Here is a 22235-nt window from a genome sequence, read left to right as displayed (position 1 = left end):
CCATATCTTTTCCACCCGCTGCTGCTTTCTTACGGGTTTAATGGCAGTTGGTAAACAAGCGGTGAAGTACATTACTGCCACCCAGCGGTAACAAAACGGAACTGGAGATTTATAATAAATCAGTTTATTGTGAAATATAACCTACTTTACAAGATTTGCAGTTGTATATCTTTATTTATCCCTTTAAATCCTGGGCAAATTGGCTTGATTTCTTTCAAAAACACGTGATGAAATGGCCAAAAATTACCAAGAAAATAATTATAAGTACAAGAAAATTAGCCTACCTGAAACTTAGCAACAGAAAAACAAACAAAAAAACTGGCAAATGTACAGAGCCCGAGAGATGACATGGATGTGTTTTTTTTTACTTAAATAGGCACATTAACTACTAACACATGCGCATATTACCTGTATACTTACCTGCGGTCATCTGGCTGAATACATAGACTATTCTCAAAATAAAACGATGGCAGACACGTTTTTAAGAACTGATTTTAATTAATTCCACACGTCAATAACAGCTGTTAGAATACGATCATTTGAAATTTTACAGTTTTATCCTCAACAGGCATCAAATGTGTCCCCAGATCTGAGCATTTGGTACAGGACATATCAACCTCCACCTTAACCAGTCCTCCCAGTCCTCTGTGGCATCAGCTTCAGGTGCTGCTGCTGCTGCCCTCAACAGCTTTTTATTGTCTGTTTGCCTATAGGAACAACTGGAGGCGATTCACGGCTTAATAAAATATTATTTAAATTTTATTGTCTTTTAATATGAACATATAAAAAAACACAACAAACAAAACATTTACATCATGGATTGTAAGCCTCTGCCCATGCTACCTTATGCATTATTATAAGAAGAAGAGATGCCACTACAAAAAGACCAGACCTTCAGCTCTCTCCAGCTCCCAAACAACCTGTTTCTGGCTCAGTTCCACAGACGCAACCCGCACTACCTCTCATCTTTAACCATAAGGCAAAGAAAAGTTCAGGAGATCTGTTCAAATAATGACCGTCTATACCTATCAACAAATGAACAATGTCATTTTTTTATATGTATAGCAGTTACTTACAAATACAAATTGCCTAGTTAAAGACGGGTATTAGAGTTCTTTACATAATTTTGCTTCAAAGCGACTTATACAGAATATCCTTTTCAGGGACAGACTCTGATTTATTACAGGCAAAGTGCCATCAATCAATTTTGTGTGGATTATCAAACATTTTTTTCAACAGTATATCGATTCTGTAAACTATGTCAAAGTGTCAAAAGAAGGAGGAAAATGGAAGACCAGATTTGACTCGACCTATTTTTCCAATCATCAACCTCATCGGAGGATGCTCTTGCAACTGCGAGGCCCCGGATCGATGTGTAAATGTCATTTCTCTGTGCTTATGAGCAAGGCAAAAGAAAACAAGAGACTGTGATGATCAAACTGTGAACACAGGGATGATGCGAGAGACAAACATAATGCAGAGCTCATCTGAGTCATGCTCCCTCTCTCTTAGTCGTCTCACAGTGGAGCAGACCTTTTCTAGCTTCACATTTTCTAATTCCCACGCATGAGATGGTCAAGGAGAAATGGTCAGGGATCCTTGATTAATACTCACTACATGATGGCTTAGAATACATAAGCCTTCAACTTGGGATGAAGTACTGGGATGAAAGTGCAAACAGCTCTAGCAACACAGCAACATCTTTTCTCATCTTCAAGCAAACACTGACGACCTTCCTGCAGACAAAGCCTGCGCATGCAGCCCGAGTATCCTTCTCTGAGGAGTAGCCAACACATACTGACAACACATACTGACAACACTAGTGCAGCTGCAGAGGAATATTAGTTGTAAGCCTACAGCATGTAGCAATTAAAAGTCCAATTCTACTCCAGCAAATAGACGTGACCTTATCTGCATTGAAAGGAGGCCAAGGGGATTGTTGGTTGAAGCAGCTCCACTCATTCCAGACAAGAACGTTTGTAATCCAATCAATGACTTTAAGCGTGGTGGGGTTGCACTTATTGACACTTCATTAAGTTTCGTTGTGTCAGACATGTTGAACCCACCATGGCAAAGTACTCTGAATGGTGCTTTGACCCAGGTCGGATTCATTCAGTGGAAAAGAAAAGGAGCGTTCATCAACAGCACAGCCGTGAGCCCGGACCAATTATAACGCACACTGCAGCAGAAGACGTGTCCTGCTTTCTGCAACCAATAGCTTCTAACTCAAGCCAAATATTATGTAGATTTATTACAAACTGCTAAGAAAATATGAAGCAATTAAATAAATACCCTCCGAGGACATAAAAATGTTGGAAAAACAGCACTTCTCATTCCTTTCCCATCACTGTCCTTTACCACAGATTTGCTTCTCCGTCCAAGAAAATCCTCAATGAAATAAAACACCTTCTGTCAGACTGGGGTTTCACCTGCTGGCCAGCTCAGCTAGCCTTAAAACGATGGGCTCCAATCTTCAACACGCAACAAAAAAGGCACCAAATCTCACAACCGTTTCCTGTCAGTAAATATTTAAGATCTGCTTTGGCACGGTTGCCACACAGTAATTTTGATGTCAATATGCAACGCCGATCGCTTCCAATAAATCCTGTTACAGCACAGTATCTGTTTTAAGAGTGGTACAGCTCCACCCAAAGCTTTTGAATCAGACACCTACAGTTATCCACAAACTATCTCTCCCTTTAACAAAGATTTTGTTGCTGCAGAGGGAAAAGAGCTGCATGGTATGATGGAATTAAAACAAAAAATAAAGCAAAGAAAAAAGTAGGACAACAAAATCTCCAGTGTTAAATTGGCTTCAGAAAGACTCGTCAATTCTTCTGTCCTCCGCTCCTTTCTAAGTTACTCTCTGGTCAGTCTGCTAAGTTTTTTTTTTATGACTGAGGTAGGTTCTCTTTAGCTAAGGACAAAATAAAAATGGAAAGCATCACACATTGAGGCCAGTATTGTGTTCTGCCCTTTCATAATTAAAAAGGATAAATTCCTGAAAAAAAACCCTTTCAAGCTTTGAATTCATTCTCTTAACAAAAGAAATCAACACAATGGGAGGTTTCAAATTTGCATCACACTCAAGATATCTCTGCCTCGTCCTCCCGCAAAGTTTTCATGCTCTTCTTTTCCATTCGTGGTTTTTGACCTCTTACCAAAAACTTCTGAGGAGCCTCCATTTTTTTTCCCCAACTTGCCTGTTCATCACAAAGGTGACAAAAATCAGAGACGCACACATCGAACGCCCACGGCTAAAAGAGCCTGTAGTTCCAAGTCAAATACAAAGAGAGATGAGGTGGTAGAGAGGGAATAGTCTGGAGAGAGAGGAGTAGGGGGGGGTCGTGGTGGTGGTGGTGGGGTGCACGATCCATTCAGTCTCGAAAGTAGAGGCAGGACGGTACAGATATTCACTGCAAGGTGACGGTTGGCCAGAAAGAGTTGCTTCCAGTGGTGTACAGTACAAAGAGGAATCCTAATCACTCTAGATTGAAGATTCATTAACAGTGCATGTTTGAGTGTGTTTGTTTTGACTGGAAATAAACCAGAGCTGCTAAAAGGCTTTGACGTTTGGGCATAAAGGGGGGGTTTGTTGCATCTAGTGGATTACTGTGTTCCTGTCCTCAAGTTTTTAGCCCCCTGCCTCTCTGTCTCTGTGTGTGTGTCAGTCTATGAGGGGACAGAGCTGCGGGGTCAGTAGGCAGTGACCAGGTCCTTGTCGTAGTTGTATCGGCCCCTCTTCGGGGCGGGACTGTCGGCGCTGTCCTCAGTGTCCTCACTGTCTCCCCCTGCCCCGCCCCCTTCCTCCTCAGAGGAGGAGTCAAGAGTCAGATCTACCACCGCACCTCCTCCCGGCGCCACAGCAGAACCTCCTGCTGTGACTCCTGCCATCCCCACAGAACTGCTTCCAGAATGGATGGCCGGTGAATGACCGTTTGCCTCAGGAATGCCTGCAAGAAAGGATGATTACGCAAATATTTACACTAGCAAACTGACGCATGGAATAAAAATATACATTTAAAAAAGCATTCACACAAGGTATTCTTCCTGATTACATGACAGATAGAAATTTAATTCTGTTACTGAGAATTCTGCTTTTTATGGGGAAAAAAAAGATAACCGTTTCCTTGCTGAATCGGCTGCACCCGAGGATAACACAATGGAGAGACAGCATAAAAAAAAGCAATCATGGAGAGAATCACAGCAAGTTTACAGCCGAGAACAGACGGGTTTGTTGAGATATGGTCATCGTTAATACGGGCATGCCATAAAAAACAGAACTCCAGCCACCTTTCATTTCTTATTCTTAGTATTTGTCTTTATATCATCATATTGTGTATTATTCATTGTATTTTATATCCATAATCAGATATTGTACTTTGTATATGTGTTGTGTATTATACTGTTGGTATGTATTGCATGTTATATATGATATATGTGTGGTGTGCAATGCATGTATGTATGTATGTAATATATAATATATATAATAATATATGTATTTGTATATTATATTATATTATATTATAAATACTCATATGCAAAAAGACAACTGGTCACTATGTTAAATTAAATATGTGAGTAATAAATTTGTATTTTTAATTGATATAAATATTGATAACGAATTCAATCTTTGATAAGGATATTATATCAGTAATGACTTAATGTTTTGAAGTATGACAAAGATAAAAATAAATAAATTCTTTATTTAAACCAGGAGGAAAATTAATGAAAGTAAAGGTTTAAATCAATAAAGAAGCTGATTAATTATAAATCAATGAATTATGGAGAAGCGGTGGGATTAAATAAGGTTGTACTTCTGCGTGTTCTGTGTGTGACAATTTCTTTTAATTTGTTTTTCATTGTCTGTAAATATTACTTTTTTCTGTCAGTTCACTTTACTTACTTTACATGTTTGAAATAAATTTCCAAATCAAACCAAATGTGTTTATTTTTATTCCTATTACACTTGATTTTACCTCAGTTTAAGCCACACAGAGTGTTTGGCTATAATACTTCAGTTAGTGTATTATCCATTTAAGGGTGTTATGAACGATGAGGTGTCTGTATAATAACTTTTACTACCCTTCCCTAAGTATTTTATAACAATGTTCAGTATTGAACATGAAAAAACCACAAGTTAAAACAAGTGTAATTGTATATGCATCTCTTCTATGCTGCATGTTTTTTGTGTTAGGAAAAACAATATGTATACAATATATAAAAAATCAACACATTGAGAACAAGAGGTTAAATGAACAGGGTTTTGACACTTACATATATCAACAACAGGATACTCTGGCGTGTTGCTGCGCTCTCTTTCCCTGTCCCTCTCCTTGTCATCTCTGATGGGTCGCCAGGAGCCGTCGGTTAAGTACTCAATCTCCTCAATATCCTCACTTGTCTCCTTCAGAATCTCAGATAGCAGCCTGAAATACACACCGCTGGTTAGAGTCGCTGCACAAAACTAGATTTCACAGCAGAAACAGAGTCCTCTTATTGCAGGAGCCTAGCAGAGGTTTTCATGGATTGAATTTCTTCGTTTTTGTCTTTTTCTGCAGTCTGAGTTCTGTTTGAGTAGGGTATCAGCAGGCAAAAAAGGTGATAAAGTGATAAATGTATTAAAATAAAATGAAAATAATAACTGAATTTCTTGTTTTAACATTTTAATCCTCTGACTGCTGACTTGGTGTGTTGGCTTTCTTCTGCATCACTTGGAGTATGAGAACCATTTCAATCAAGTAGATTACTAAAAGGCAAGTTCACTGTGGAGATGTACTTTTCAGTATGACGATAAGCAAAAAAATATTAATTTAAGTTGTATTTCCTTCAATTAACTTTGTTTTAAAATATATTATCCTAATGCACATGTATAACATTTCTTTAAATCTTCACTTCACACATGCTGCCTAACCAGATTATTTCAACAGCACACGGTTATTATAGGATTTGGGTCAAGAAACGGATCTTGTAAGAGCCGGTTGGGCCGGATTATGGAATTTATTGATCATATGTGTGGGTGTGGCGGGTTCAGTGTTGCACATTGCAGTTCTGGTTTTGGAGCAGGTCTTGAAAACCTAACGTGTGCAGGACTCTGATCTTGCTGTGCCATCATGATGGCTATTTATCCTTAATCTTGACCACTTTCATTAAATAGCAAGATAACATTCATATTACACTCCATGAGGAAAAACAACAAAAAAGCTTGAAACCTTAGATGTTTAAAAACTGAAAATTGCATTCATTCTTCAAATTTCTCTGTCTCAAAACATCAATCTATAAACTTGACAGCATTTAGTGAATAAGCTGCTGCAACTGAAACCTAAAGAGACGAGTTTAAGAAGGGACTTTCACACTTAAGGAATGCAAATGAACCTTGAAGCCAAACGGTAATATAATGCTCTCAGTCTTTTGTGAAAGTAAGGGAGTGCCTGTGAAAGATGCATGATACTACAAGCCCAAATGATTGAGGATGAAATAATCTTAGGATTTTTGTTTTAATATATAAAATGGACTGCCAGTTCATTTGTGTTCTTCACTATTCTGCAGACGATAAAATACCAGAGGGAAAACAAAGTCCTCATTAATACTACAGACTGATAGATGCACGTTTTGCACCTACAGCCTAATAGAGCACTTTACACAGCACAAATGACTGCAGTTGTCTGTAGTTATTAACAGCACTGAGTACTGTAAATGAAAAGAAAAAGAAGTGTTGAGCCCGTTTGAGTCCCACTATTACATGGTTTTCTAAACTATATCTTTGTTGTAGCAAGTAGATCAAAGAGTCAACAAACAGCCAATTTAAAGGATCAAAAATTGTGAAATCCAATCTGACAGCAATAACAGAAAAACAAATCACAGCGAATAACCGTCCTCTCATGCCACGTAAAGCATTTAAAGCTTTAAATGAAAACATAGCAGGTTTGTGCATGGTTCAACTTGTACCAAGACTCCTTAAAAAGTCCTTGACATCTGCGCCGCCCGAATAATTTCCCCCCAAACACGCAACGGTTTAGAATAACACAAAATGTAAATTTTCTGATTTAACTGAGAAAAAGATGGTGCTGTTATGGTGGGACGAGTCAGAGCATGCTTCTGTCTCCTTACCCATCGATAGTGAGCAGCTCAAAGGGAGCAGGTTTGTCACAGACGGGGCAAGTCCATGTGGGCTTCTTCTCATTCATCTGCAGGAAGAAGACTGCGTCGAAACACTGGAGATGGGCGCAAGTTAAAACTCGACATGGCACGCCGAGCCGCATCTTCACCAACTGGGAGAGTGAGAGAGGGAGGCAGGAGGGAACAAGAATGTTTAATGTTTACTCAAATTTCATAGTAGGACAAACATTTTTAAAAAACTGGCCTTTGACGATGGAGACAGGGTTCCCACAGATCAAGGAAAGTTAGATTTAAGACTTTTTTAACACCACTCACAGTTAAAGTCCGTGTAAAGTGAATTCAGAGTTTCAAACACATTACAAATGTTGGAAACTGATTGTTGAAAACGTGTTACAAAGACCCTTTACTATATAGTACTTAATTGCGGAGTTAGACACTTGACTGTTTTTGCACCATTTTCCTGTTTTACGATTAGCATTAAAGCTATATTCAGCTGCAAACTCCGCCCCTGAAAATGTAGCAGTATAAAAGCGAGAAGCATCATTAGCACAGTCCTGCGATTGGGCGTGGCCTCCGCTCCTTTAGCGGACACTCCCCCAGAGTTTCAAATCAAAGAATACTGTGCATTTTTTATGATTTGAGCCCTCTTTTACATACTTGGCGATTTTTTTGGTCATTCAAATTTGGTCAGGTGTTTATTTAACACGTCTGTAATGTGACAAACTCAGAACCCATTTTAATTATCACTTTACAAGGACCAATTTTCCAATATGAATATGAATGAATCCGACCTCTGCTACATTGATTCAGAAAGATTTTGCCCACTGATATCCAAACACACACAGTAAGGTGTAGTTTTTTTTTTGACCAGTGTGGCTAGCTAGTCACCCAGTCTCGTTTGATTGAATGCATTTTTGTAAATGCCGATGAATGCAGGATGAGTCAAACATTTGAAACCATTTCATCTTGTTTTACAGAAACAGGAAAATACAAGGATATTCATATTTCTTCACATGTATTTGCTATATAATCAGAGAGAAATGATCAATTCACACAGTTAGGTTTAAGACTGGGAACAAGCATTCTTTAACATGTTAAGTATTATCATGAAGATATACTCACTGGACAGATGAGAGACACCCGGAGGCCTGTTGTCGCAATTTCGCTCTCGGGATCAAAACGTAGTTTGTCTTGGACTATAGATAAATGGCACACAAATTTATAATGAGGCGTCATAATAGTTTACCAGACGATATATTGGAATACATGAAATTAAACACACAACACAGTTCTGCTAAAAAATGTTAACAAAAAAAGTCAGTTTGCAAAATAAATTTAGGCAGGGTATAAAAGGTAACACTTACTGCGTTCACGACAGCGTTCTGCACTCTCAACAGAGCACAGTTTGAGTTGGCTGAAGAGGTCTGCTGCAGTGAAAACCCTCACTAAATACACCGCCACAGAGTACCGCTGAAAACACACACATTCACAAGTTGTGAGCATTTATTTCACAAAGCTATCAATATAAAACAGAGCATGTACACACAGTGAACCTTTAAAAAGTTAACACACAATTACTATGTCAAGAGAAATCTACTTGGCTTCACCGATCTCAGCTTGGAAGAGGAATTAAAGGCAAATGTACCCTCTGGAGTCCCCCTGCTATTTTATCCCATACATCTTTTTACATTATATGGGCCAATTACAAAAGCCACACATCTTAGGAAAACCTAACACTGCAAAGTCTTTCTATAACAGTATGTTCACAATCTCTTGGATCTTTGTTAAAACTCCTTAAACACTGTGAGTATATTAAAAAACGATTTAAGCTTTCGTACAAATATCCCTCTGTACTTAACAAAACCTCAGAATTTGATGGACTGAAAGCCCCACACCCCCCACTTGTGAGCCAACCACGAGGTTATGGACTTGCATTGATTAAGTATGCTGAGCAATCAATTCTGTATCCCCACGTTCCACTTCAAACCGACCAAAAAAATGGGTTGGTTTGCCTGTAAATCAGCAACATTTTTCATGTGCAACACACTTCTGAAGTGCTGCTGTTGGTTTAAAACTGCAGTGTTTTTTTCATGTTGTAGATAAAAGGAGGCTGTCAGGATACTTTTCAAGCCTTCAGGCCAGAACAGATCTAATATGACACCAGCGTTTCCGTTAAAAGAAATAAGTACCAGCCCACATGTCCTGGAAGATTTCAATGTCCCGGACTAATTCCAGGAAAACATTATCATTTTATTACATTGACTTCTGTGCACAATAACTGCATTTTGAAAATAAAATAAACAAAAATTAATAGATGTAATAAATGATCAAAATTACGCTACCCTACATTTGTTGGGTCAACACATAAAACTAAGACTTCCCTTTAATTTACTATTTCAAAACAGGATGAGAAGTGAATGAGAATCAGCATTTAAATCAATTTTCTATGTTATGTTTTCTATAGAAATGTCCCAACTGGTGCTGCACGCTGTTTTGATTGGAGCACTGAGGTTGAAATTATAGGTACGTGGTTTGTTTACATGATGTAAACAGAGATTTAACGACATTGAACTACAATAGATTTTCCAAATCAAAAAATGTCAATAACCAGATATCGAAAACTCTGAATGACACCCCTCTCTCTCTTCACTGACATATACAAAACACCATATGGACTCGTGAAGAACAAGAAGAACAAACTGCATGTCCTAGTTTTCACTGATGCACTACCAGGAGCCTAAGTTACACCAAAATATGAGATTCAGCGTCAGACTCTCACCTTGCCAAAGTTTCCCCAGGTGACGGTGACTCTGTTGGTGACATTGGAGAGATGCAACCAGGGAGTAATGTTTACAGGACGACAAGGACGACGGGGCTCCACACCGGGCTTATTAGAGGGGTAATAGCCCTGAAAACACACAGAAATATCCAAGATTTATGCCATTTATCCAATAAACCTCCTTTCTGAGTCAGTTGTTAACATGAAAGGTATCTGAATTCCCTCTGGAGGCTCTTGATTCTGGTGTTAGTTTTTGTACAGTCACTTTTTTGAACTGGAAGGCACAAAATTAGAAAAAAAAAAGAAAAAAAGCGAAAAGGCAGGACGCTGTTTGGCTGCACAGACTTAAAATGGAAGTTGGAGCTCAGTTCTCCTCCTGAAGCAAAACTCAGGGAGGAGCACTGAGCTCAGGGCAAGCTGCCCCCGTGGATTTCAGATTACAGTCACTCCTACATTGTTTTTGTATTCTCCTCTGTATCTGCTTCTGTGTATGCAAGGAACTACTTTTGTATATCCAAAACATACTAAACAAGAAGCCTCCGATATTAAAGGAGTACTTTAACGATTACTCAACCCCTGTTATGCTGAATTCGAGAAGAAACCTTTGTTTTTCTCACATGCCTCCACTGTGAACAAAGAATCCACAAATGTAACTTCCACACACCACTATGAGCAAGTGTGTGTGTGTGTGTTTAAACTTTGCTTGTGCATTTCTAAGCAGAGTTCAAAAGCCACTCTTCTCAAGGCACACTTATTGTATGCAGACGCGTTTGAAATGGTAAATATTTCTTATTGTGTGTATTTTTGTTTCCAACAATACCGTCATCAGTGTATCTGTCAGTTTATTGATTTTAGCAGTCACTTGTCTTTGATGTTTTAGCTTCCTATCAGCACACCAACAGTTTGAAAAATGAAACTGACAGATGGAGAGTTTCCTACTGAAAGTCTTGCCAGTGAGTTTATGCCTTCGGGCTGGCTGATCAATACTATCTGTACCTGGATATAAGTTTTTCTTTTGTTATTCAACGTCCACGTGCATTAGGTTGGCGAACCCATCACTACCATACATTATGACGTCAGCTGTTACCAGGTAGTAAGACGGCCACTGACACCAAAACTAGTGACTGTAGTTAAAAACAAAACGCTTACAGGACTGGAAAGAGCAGAACAGCTCTTAAGGTGTGGCTTGTTTTAGAGAAGTCAGAGAACTCACCGGCACGTGACAGTAGGACTGGTTGACTTTGACAGCAATGTTGGGAGGATACTGGTCCTCCTGGACACCGATGGAGTCTGTGTAACAGATTCTGCAACGGAGAGTAAAACATGAGAAAAAGGTAAGCATCACAGAAATGTCTGACTGTTCAGCCAATCAGCATGACTGAATCTTTCATCTGTCAAGTCTTTGAATATCACAGAATCTGATTGCTCGGATAAATCAACCAGGTATTTTATTTTAAACCCTTTGAAACCTTTTCTTGAGTTCAGATGCCTTTCACAAGTATTAAAATCTTTAAAACCTGAGCAAATTGATTTTCTTTCCTTTCAATTTTGCAAGAAAGGTCCTGCAATTTGATATATATTTAATTAATTAATATATTGTCTAAAACTAAACTACATTTATAAGTCCCATTATTGTCAATTTAAAAATACTTTACTGAATTATTATAATCTTTAAAGAACTTTTTCAGGTCTTTTTCTTGTTGTTGTTTTTTATTTTTTACTTTCTTTTTGTTTGGTTTTTGGCTAATTTTTCAGGACATATTTTTACTTTTTACTAATTTCTTGCTCATTTTTGGGTCATTTCTTCTTAAGATGCTTTATATCTATGTTTGTTTGTTTTTTAAAGCAATCAAGCCAGTTTGACAAGGTTTCAAAGAGTGAAAGTACATTGTAGGGGAAACTTGTGTCATTTGCCCATGCATGGTCAAACAATTTTTACATTTTTTCTTGAGCACCTGTGACAGTAAATTCCAGGCAAAACTGTAAAATATTTCTTTACTTTCAATGAGAAGTAGTGGGAACTTACCTAAGAACCACTTGGATTGATCTGATTCCTGGACGAAGCTCACTGAGAAAGTAAAAGGTTACAAATCAATATGAGCATTAGTTACAGAGAGTGTAAATTAAACGTTAAGTGTTAACATTACAGATGAAGATCTGGGGAGAGGCTTTATTTTCTTACCTTGCATTTCTGATCTGGTCTGCTTGGTTTGGTGTTAATTCAAATATGCATTGACTGTCCTGCAGTTTCTCATTGTTCTGGGCAACTGTAAATATATGTAGAGAAGAATCATGACAAAAACATCACGGTATGTGAACATAATATTCATAATAAACAAATGTTATAATACAAGCATTACGAAACATCTAACTATGTGCACTTACTTAGCTCTGTTGGTGGCAACAGTGTCTCCAAAGTTTGGTAGAAGGGCAGTGGCACCAGCTTGACCTCTGTGGGGATCGGTTTGGAAATGCCGTTGAGGTAGTCTGCGCCCTGAGAGGTGGCGTTGGGGGAGGAGCTGAGGGATGAGTAGGCAACCGGGACGCCCTCCGGACGCCGCGCCGCAAGCCAGCCAGATGTTTTGGGGAAGCGCGACTCGTAGAGCTGCCTGACGTTCTTCAGAAGCTCTGGGCTGTATTCGGTCTGCACTAGCCTCAGCGCACGACCCACCAGGTCCTGTTTCAGCCCACTTTTGCTGCGGCCCATTGAGGCCAGCAGCGTCTGCAGGTCTGAGACCCGGAAACTTTTGACCATGTTCTAAAGGGAGGACAAAAGAAAACCATGAGATACACAATACAGGGACAATGATATCTGTAAAAGAGGAAAGTTTGATGCCATTAATTTAAAAATCTGGACTAATTTTAACAGCAAAGTCCCCATCCAGGGCATACTGATACTTGACTGTAAAACCAATTATTACCGCACTGCTGATAGATCTGTGTTTTTTGAGCTTGACTTCTTCAAGCTTTTCAAGTTGAAAATTTTCTGAAAGTTTTCAGTCAGATTTTTCTAAATATTATCTGCAGTAAGTAAATAACACTGTCTAACCGTGTAAACCAAAGTAGAAAATACATTTCAGTATATCTGTGTAAAAATTCTGTGAATAATGTTGGTAATGTATTGAAGTGACAACAATTATTCGATTAATGGATCTACAGAAAGTTAAGGGAAAATATTTTGTTCATTAAATAAATGTCGTAATTTTTTTGAAGCAAAAAAGCTTCTGCATTCTCGCTTTTTTTGTCATGCATGATGACAAACCGATCAGCTTTGGATTTTTTGACTGTTGGTTGGATAAAACATGTCATTTTAAGATTGCACCTTGGACTCCAGGACAATTACACAGGGCATGTTTAAGGACAAAACAATTCAGTCATTAATGGAGAAAATAATAAACAAATAAATGTACAATGAAAATAATCAATATTCGCTGGCCTACACTGTATCAAGTTCTTAAACATGCTCTGTCCTGAAAAAGAAAAAGAAATCATAATGAATCGAATTATTTCAGTTCTTGGCAAATCCTAAAAAACACCCCTGCTAAATTTTTGACACCCTATACATTCTTTCACACTTATGCAGCATTTAACATGACCTCACAGTGTCTCAAACTATTTGATTCCTGCTAAAATTAGCTTTTTTCCTTCGTCACTTTAATCCCACAAAGGCTTGAACCTGGCTCGTCATTAGTCGGATACAGGAAGAAGTCACACTGCTCCTTCTTGTGACCTAATCATTTTCATCACCCTGTTCACATCACAAATAAAATGTGGCACCATTAAACAAACCCTGAGTCTGCAGCAGCAGTTAAAATGTATGACTGCACCTCTACATTTTAACACACATTAACACAGAAACTACACTGACAACAAGACCCAGCTACGGTATAAGCCTGAAAAGTGAAAGCATGACCACCTTTGACTGTGTTGAGTTTATAGACATAAATCAACATAATAAAGAGGAATCAAAAAAAGTTTTAAACACACAACTAAAAAAAATGTGGTAAAACTTACATTAGGGATACCTGATTAACAAAAGACAGGTTTAGTTGGCTTTTGCACAATGTTTACATGTAAACAAAAGTCTGTTTACAGTCCTGAGAAGTAGAATACACCTTAAATGTAAACTATCTAACATCCACAAATTGCACATTAATTTCAACATAATCCACAACCAATGCAGCTATTCCCTGTTAAATCTTATTATACCACTGTTCAATTACAGGTGAACTTGTTTGTGCAGCAGTGACAACCAAACATTGACCACAACAACCACCATAACAAGCACAGACTTTGAATCTTTGAATATGGTGAACTGAATTGTAATCATCCTGAATGAATGCCAATCAAACATTTGTCACAAAGATTTGATTTACATGTCATAATAAGTTCATATTTTGGCTGGATACACTAAATCTATCCACTAAATACACTCGACTGTGCGATAGGGATTTAAAGGTAAAATAATTATTTGTAACAATGTCTTAACTGTGCAGTAATTGATGCAATACTTACAGCAATACTCTGCTGCACTATATTGTATTTTTGCCAATATCCAATATAATGATATTTTCAAACTTATTTTGGACGATTGCTGATGCCGATAACAATATATGCACGTGTTGGCCTTTCCTATCACCTAAAAGTTCATTTCGGGCTGATGCTGATGTTATTATGCATCCCTTCTCTGTGCAATTATTCTTCAGTATGCTAATTCATTATTACCGACACCACTCTTGAATGTATCTTTAACATATACATATCATGTGTATTTCTTATTCTTATTTCTATTTAGGTATATATCTTGTTGTACAATGTAACATAAAGCATATCTTTTTTTAATATTTCTAAAACCTTTACATACTAGGAGTGAGGGTAAAAAAATCAATACAGCATAGTATCGAGATATTTTGTGTGGCAACATTGTATTGATACAAGGACGCTACATATATTTTTAATATAAATTATTAATAAAGCAAATAGAAATTAAACTTAACATAGCCTTATAAAACAATAAAAAGAAAACGCTTTTTCAGTTCACCAAATACATTTTGCTGCATTTTGCTGACTTATGTGAAATGAATAGACTGACAACTTTATCTTATTAGAAATGTTGACAAAGGTTTTCCTTAATTTGCAGTTGGAAAAAAAAGTATTAAATTGCAATATATGTCATGGCAATATTCAGCATTTCACAAAACATTTAAAATCACAATAACATCGTATTGTGACGTCATTCCCTCTACTATTACATACTAGTTTGTACATTGTAATGTAGCATAAGGCACATATTTTATATATTCAGCGCGTTACCGTAAAACGTCCAGTAGAAGCTTGTCCCTGTTAAATGCCCTGTCCTTTTTACTAGTTTAAACTTTTGGCAGCAAGGACATGCTTCATGGTTGGCTTAAGATGTAATGAATCTTACACTACAGACAGCTTATGATGAAGTCATTCAGTTCATTTTACTGAAACCATAGGCATCGAAGAAGACTGTAATACCAGCAAAGTAAACAAGAGAGGTAAATAAGAGATTCAAATAAACAATTTGATTGTACTCCCCCTCTTTGCTGAGCAACAGTTTTGTGTGAAAGGAAATAAAAGCCCGTCCCATACAGACACCTGTCCCAAACATAAGCCTGTGAAGTTCAGTGGTTGAACGTCAATACTAGCCTGTGCTATTAATTGAAGTTCATTTGCATAAATGTTTTTGCATTTCACATAATTTGCGTGACATTAAAACATAATACACATATTTTATACGATTTTATACATCAGTGCGAAACAAGTATTTCTGATACTGATCATAAACATGTGCACAGAACCAACATATTCAGAAACGTGGGTTATCAAAAAAAAGATAACACATAACATACAGTCTGCGTGAGGATGATGTTTACTTGTCAGGTAGCAGCAAAACAAACTATGTGAACTTGACTGTAGGGCAAAACAGGGCATGTTGTTGTTACTGGAAAAACCTGAGCCGTGTAACTAACATGCATTTGCTTTGTCTGACATAGTTAAATTTATCACCCGCTGCTTTGTGCCCAGATTAAATTTAAACAAGAAAACGATTGTCAATTGGGCTTCTGGTGGTGTGCAAAAACGCAGACACGAAGTCAGTAATGTTTCATTTCTTCAGCCTCACTTGAACAATATAGCCTGCGCTAATCGACTGGCTAGCTCCTCTACAGTCGGCATTCAATCATTGACATTTTGACAGGTGCACGGCTAAAAAAACCAGCCGGCTAACGATAAATAGACATCGTTACAAGCCGTATAACGTGAGATAGTGAGGCGACGGGAAGCGTGCTAAACCCGCAAGCGCTTTTATGGTCACATCATTCATTTTCGATATCTTCCCTTTGAGCCAGCGTGATGCTAGCTAAACCAACGCACTTGCCTGTTAACATAGCAGGCTAGCTACATTAGCAGCACAAGCTAGTTCGTTTCGCCGTGAATGCAAAACGCCACATTTCTGAGAGTACACACTCTTCACTACATCCACACAAAGCCCCCAGTTTCCCGATAACCGGGTTGAGTTTCAAAACACACTCCCGCGCCCTCCTCCAAATCAAACCAAAGCTAGCCAAGCTCTACTTGCCATCGCTTCCACCAGTTCGGCCGCCATCTTCGTGCAGCAGTACCGCGAGAGTCAGAGACGACAGCTAGTCTTTCACCAATGAGACGCAGAACCGCCTTTGATTGACGGGCAACTTCAGCCAATCACAGCGCGGCGTTAAAAAACAGGCGGGACTACTATGTTTTAAAGTCACAGTGCAACTTTTTAAAAACACTAAGACACAGGTCTCATTTCCAAAACAGGCCTCAGTGTCCATAAATAACACCACGTGTCAAAGCATTTCGATACTCACTATGTTTCGGTTTTATAGTATCGAGATATGGCGAGCACGTGTCTTCAAAGCGGTTTAAATTCAACGTGAATGTAAAGCATGAGGTGTCAAGTGGACTGGGTCGCATGGTGTGTTCAAATCCAGTCCGAGCAAAATACTCCGTTTCAGGTTCTGCACGCAGCCCGTGAGATGTGGTGCTTTGTCTAAGGTATGCTCATAATTGAATTAAAAAGAGTAATTAGCCACAAATACATACGCGTCAAAGTATTGACCCGCCAAAGCCAGTCCAAAACACCAGTGCATTACTTTAAGCCAATTCTGTCGCGCTTTTTGCAAAATGAAAGTAAGTGTTTTTAAGGACACATTTATGCTCCCTGTGTTGATCCAGCCCTGCTTTTCCAGCAGCTCCTCATATGTGGCAAAGATTAGCCTCATGGAAACACAAAAATCAATTGAAGGAATTGCAGTATCATGTAATAACATGGTGTGTTTTGTTTTGGCTTTACTTTGGATCTGAAACGTCGATAAAACAGTGATGGTTATTTAAAAAGACAGCTAGTTTTACCCCTGTGCTGCTTAAAAAAGGTTATCTATGATTATGATTTATAAAAAAAAAAAAAAGAAAAAACAAAACGTAGTGAATATAGGATTTAGTTAGTTTGTATAAATTTACTTTACAAATGCAAACCTATATTACATCTTCCTCTACAATACTATTGTGTTCTTTCAGTTCTAATATTGGCTCATATTTTATAATTAATAGGACCTATAAGCCTGTATATGAATGAACATATCTTATTAAAATACAAAAGCATTCACATTTAAAAGCAGTATGGTGCTCTCTGTTGTGCATGTATTACATGTTCCATTATTTAAACAGAAGAGGGCAATATGGTCCATGATTTGACCTGACTGTCATTTCCCTCACTTAAACTACAGAACAAAGCAGATGCATCCATACAGATACTGTACTATCACTGTTATCTGCACTAATATGATGGCGGCTAGGGTGAAATGGTGTTGGCAAAAATTTATATCTTACTGGTAGGGGGTTCAGTCTCTACAACTGTACCTTTTTTGTCTCTGATCCTGGAGACTTTAAGCAAAAAAACATGGAACTGATGGACATTGATTAAATTTTCCATTTTATGCAACACTTTAATCGTTAAAGTGACATTTTGTATTTGAATATTTCATACACTGAAAAGTGTGACTCAATTTTACTGAAACGCTACAAGATGTTTTATATGATGGTATATAGGCAGTGGTGTAGTGGGGCAGGTAATTGATGCGCATACACCTAGGTGCTTTAGTAAACATCTAAAACACTTAAAGACCCACAGATTTTTTTTCACTGTAAAACTGCTGATATTATTAACTTAATGCAAGGATACAATGTATAATTTTTATCAACATTAAAAGATGTAATTCACAGGATATTTCACCTGTAAAGTATATCATAACAAATATATATATATATATATATATATATATATATATATATAGATAGATAGATAGATAGATAGATAGATAGATAGATAGATAGAAATAAATACTAAAAAATACTCTGTTCTAAAAAAACATCTCATAATAATAATACTATGTAGTGTATAGCATAAACAACAAAAACAAGAGTTTGTATTTCAGTTTAAACCATAGAATTATAAACAGTCACATATATTGATCAATTCATCACTGACATGAAAACATGATCACAATCAAAATTATATAATTTTATTAGTGCATTTTTATTAAAGACATAAAGTCAATAGTAGAGTCACTGAGGGGTTTACTGAAGCATTACAAGAGGCAGATACAGAATATGTATGCTTTGATCAAAATATTTTAATGTGTTTTACATGACTTTGATCTTACTTATGGGGAACATAAAAATTTTAGGTATATGAGGATTCAAGTTGTTAAATAACAGAACATTTGAAGGTAGATTAGGTGCTTTCATAGACCTTGTAGTTGGTTGAAAAATTCATACAGACCTTTGGCTTTTCTTCACTGTTAACATGCACACAGTATCAAGTGAGTGCAAAGAAAAATCCACATTTTATGCAAACATTCAGAAGTGGAATTCACAGCAAGAGTGTAGATTTAGTTTGAACATTGGGAGGCAACACACATGAAACAGGGAGACTGCCAAAACATTTTTGAGCATCAAACACTATATCCTGCATTCTGGTTATGATTTATTGACCTATTTATTTATTGTACCAGTGTTTGCCTTTTCTGAATTTTGAATCAGTTGTACAAGTTTATTTATTAGGATAAACCTCTTGGGATGAACCATCTGGCTTTGGAGGGAGTCCTATTATACAGATGAAGAAAAACGCATGAAAAGAAACTAAACAAAGACTTTAAGGAAATAAAAAGACAAAACAAAGTCAACTGACACACTATGACAATCAATACAAAATCATTGGTGAAAAGAGTAAATGTACACAACCCTTTGATGGCCACGAAGAGGCCATGAACAAATGTTTGACTAGCAATATAATAGATAATAGCATATAATAGAGTAATGTAAATGCACACATATCTATCACACACACATACAATGGCACACATATATTCTGTATATACACATTTTTTTTATGATTTATGGTGTAAATGTTTTTTAATTTTGTCAAAATAAAAGTCTTCTGGAACGTTCATTTATTTATTGGGGATGTCAAATGCAAATATTCTAAATATTGAAGGGTACGTGCCCCCTGTGTACCATCACCCACCAAAATCTGCACCTGTGATTAACAGAATGGTTTAACCTGCGTATCATAACATAAACACATCAACTGTAATTAAGCTAAAACTGTAGAAAAAAAAACACAAAGCAAGTTTATCTTTAGCATCAAAACATCATTACAAACAAACCACAAATAATTAAATGTTAGAAGTAAAGTTTAATTTAACTAAGAGTGCCATTACATGTAAATAATAAATAATCTGTTTATGACGATTATCATAGTTATGATCATATTACGAATATATTTTTACATGAACACAGAGAAATCAGTGTTTATGTAAATTAAGTCAATGTCAGCCTCATGAATGTCTATCAGGAATATGGTGTTTGCATGCTCAAACACAAAAGCAGGATACTCCCAAAACACAATCATAAATGGCTCATTCATGTCCATGTAAACGCACTCACAGAGATTAAGTCAGACTTCTAATAAATCATAAGACAGCACTCCTCGATAACTGTTCCCTCAAATTGAAGGAAATGTACTTTCTGAAAATAAACCATAATTATCCGCTAAAATTATCACTACACAATTAAAGATTACATAATATCACAATACAATTTAGTGGTGTGGAGGAATTTCAGGTTTGATCTTAAAAGATATCTCAGAGTGTATTTGTTGAATTTACTGACAAGCAGAAGAAAACATATCAGCTATAGTATCCTGTTTTGCAGATTAAAAAAACTTACAATTGCTACTACTAAAAAAGTCTCTTTTAAAAGAATAGTTAGTACAAATTGGAATAAAGGTCAAAGTATACACAAATTAAAAAAAATATCTTGTCAGCATTTGAAAGTGTAATTCACAGTATGTTTGAAGCCTGTATCACAACGAGTCTACTGTATTTTCTGCTAAAACCCAAGAAAAAAACGGACATAAGTTCATGACTGATATTAAAAAATCATCGAGATCCCACATTTCAATTGTAAAGTTGAATTAAACACTGAGATAAAGTCAGGATTAGAGTCCTAACACATGATTAAAGAGCATAGTCAGAAGGAAATGTACATTGTGGGGAAAAACAACAACAACAAGCAAACAATTGACCAATTAAAGATTTGAGGATAACACAATACAATTTAGTGTTGCAGAAGAAATTTGGTTTTGACCCCTGGGAGGATCTTACAAAATGTCAAATATTATAGCCCACTCATTGTACTCAATCACAAGCAAAAGAAAAACTATCAATTATATTGTTAAACTGTTGTTGTAGATTAAAAAATATATATATATACATTTCCAATTGCTAACAACAAATAAATCTCTTATAATACTTGTAAGTACGAATTAGAATACAAGTCGAAGGACACACAAATTGAAAAAACAGGTCATGTCACCATTTAAAAGTGTGACTCACATGATGTTTCACCTGTATTTTATAACAAGTCTGCTCTATTTTTGCTAAAAATCCGAAAAAACTAAAACTGAAAAAAATAAATTAATTGGCATTAAAACATCATCACAGCAAAAAAATTAACATTTAAGAAGTAACCCCCTTTTTCAACACTGAGATAAATCAGTATTAGAGTCCTAACACGTCAATAACTGTTGTCTTAAATTGAAGGAAATTTACTCTGGAAAAAACCTTATTAGACATTTAAGTTTATAGAATAATACAATACAATTTACTAGTGCAGGGGCATTTTGTTACTGCTCTCTGAGATGGATCTTAAAAGATATTTAGGATTATATTTTTTGAGTTAACACAGTGTCAGTTATATTAGTATACATTTGTAAATTAAAAAACGTTACCATTTCCAATGACAAAGAAATCTCTTTTATTGTAATAGTTGGTGTAAATTGGAATAAAGTTCACAGGACACACAAATTAAAGCTAGTCATATCAAAAATGGGAATTTAATTCTTCAGTCGAGTATGCTTTACTGTTCTGTTACCTATCCGTGTCACAGTATATTTGTGCTTTTTCCAGAAAAAAAGAGACTCGACTGAATGTGTTTTGTCCAAAACTTGCCCCATTAATTACTGCTCTATGGTAATTGAAGTGATTCTTTGGACAGCATCCGGATGGACAAAACACCATTAACAGGATAACAGTGGTATCTAAAAGGCCTTTGATTTGCAGCATCCATCCTTTGCACACCACGTCTTACTAAATCTTGAGTGTTTAATCTCCCGTAATTACAAAGATTTGCTTGGGTTAATAAAAATAATCCTCCTAAATTTGGACCCCCCACCCGGACCACCCCTGTGCCTTCTTGGCCCCTTTCTGTGAGGGATAAATTCACAGTCATATATATAGGGACACCTTCGCAACCGTGAGGCACAACTCTTTGATTCAGGAGCAAAACGACTGTTAGATAATGAGAAAGAGGTTTTGTTTTTTTTTGGTTCATCACAGAGGGGAAAAAAAACATTTACTTATTTTTTGTTGCTATACAAAGTAGCCACATTTAGTCTAATAGAGTGACGTCATTTCCACAGGTTGAGATAGTGTCGCTCGTGAGCGCATCAAGGTTAACAACAGTTTAGAGGCTCATCTTTATCTGTGATCTTGTCAACAGTAGACTTGAGCGAAAGAAGCGAGAGGCATTGCGGGGTTGAGTTTATGAAGCAGTTTAAAAGACAATAGCCATGCTGAGAAACTCAGACACAAACTTCTGAGTGGACTTTTTGGAGAAAGACTTTTCATTTATCACCAGAAACTTATTCAGCAGTCAGTTTGGAGCCAATAAAACCTCTGTAATGAGTCTGAGATATCTTAATTCAGAG

At 36.8% G+C, this 22235-nt stretch overlaps 1 protein-coding gene across 1 annotated transcript; it reads right to left on the bottom strand.

The window, feature by feature from the left end:
* Positions 1-474: 474 nt before the first annotated feature.
* On the bottom strand, positions 475-16541 carry pias4a (protein inhibitor of activated STAT, 4a). Its single transcript, XM_042481990.1, has 11 exons — positions 16503-16541; positions 12284-12656; positions 12081-12165; positions 11925-11966; positions 11112-11202; positions 9899-10027; positions 8484-8589; positions 8242-8315; positions 7111-7271; positions 5278-5429; positions 475-3953 (listed from the first exon to the last, which is right to left on the bottom strand). Exons 1-11 carry the CDS (start codon positions 16527-16529, stop codon positions 3697-3699), a joined length of 1497 nt encoding a protein of 498 aa, XP_042337924.1. The 5' UTR covers positions 16530-16541; the 3' UTR covers positions 475-3696.
* Between the last annotated feature and the right edge of the window lie 5694 nt (positions 16542-22235).

The sequence above is a fragment of the Plectropomus leopardus genome, chromosome 3 (genome assembly GCF_008729295.1).
Source record: "Plectropomus leopardus isolate mb chromosome 3, YSFRI_Pleo_2.0, whole genome shotgun sequence".
Lineage (NCBI taxonomy): Eukaryota > Metazoa > Chordata > Actinopteri > Perciformes > Serranidae > Plectropomus > Plectropomus leopardus.
Note: the sequence above shows the minus strand (reverse complement) of the source record. Positions and strands in the feature narration are given on the sequence as shown.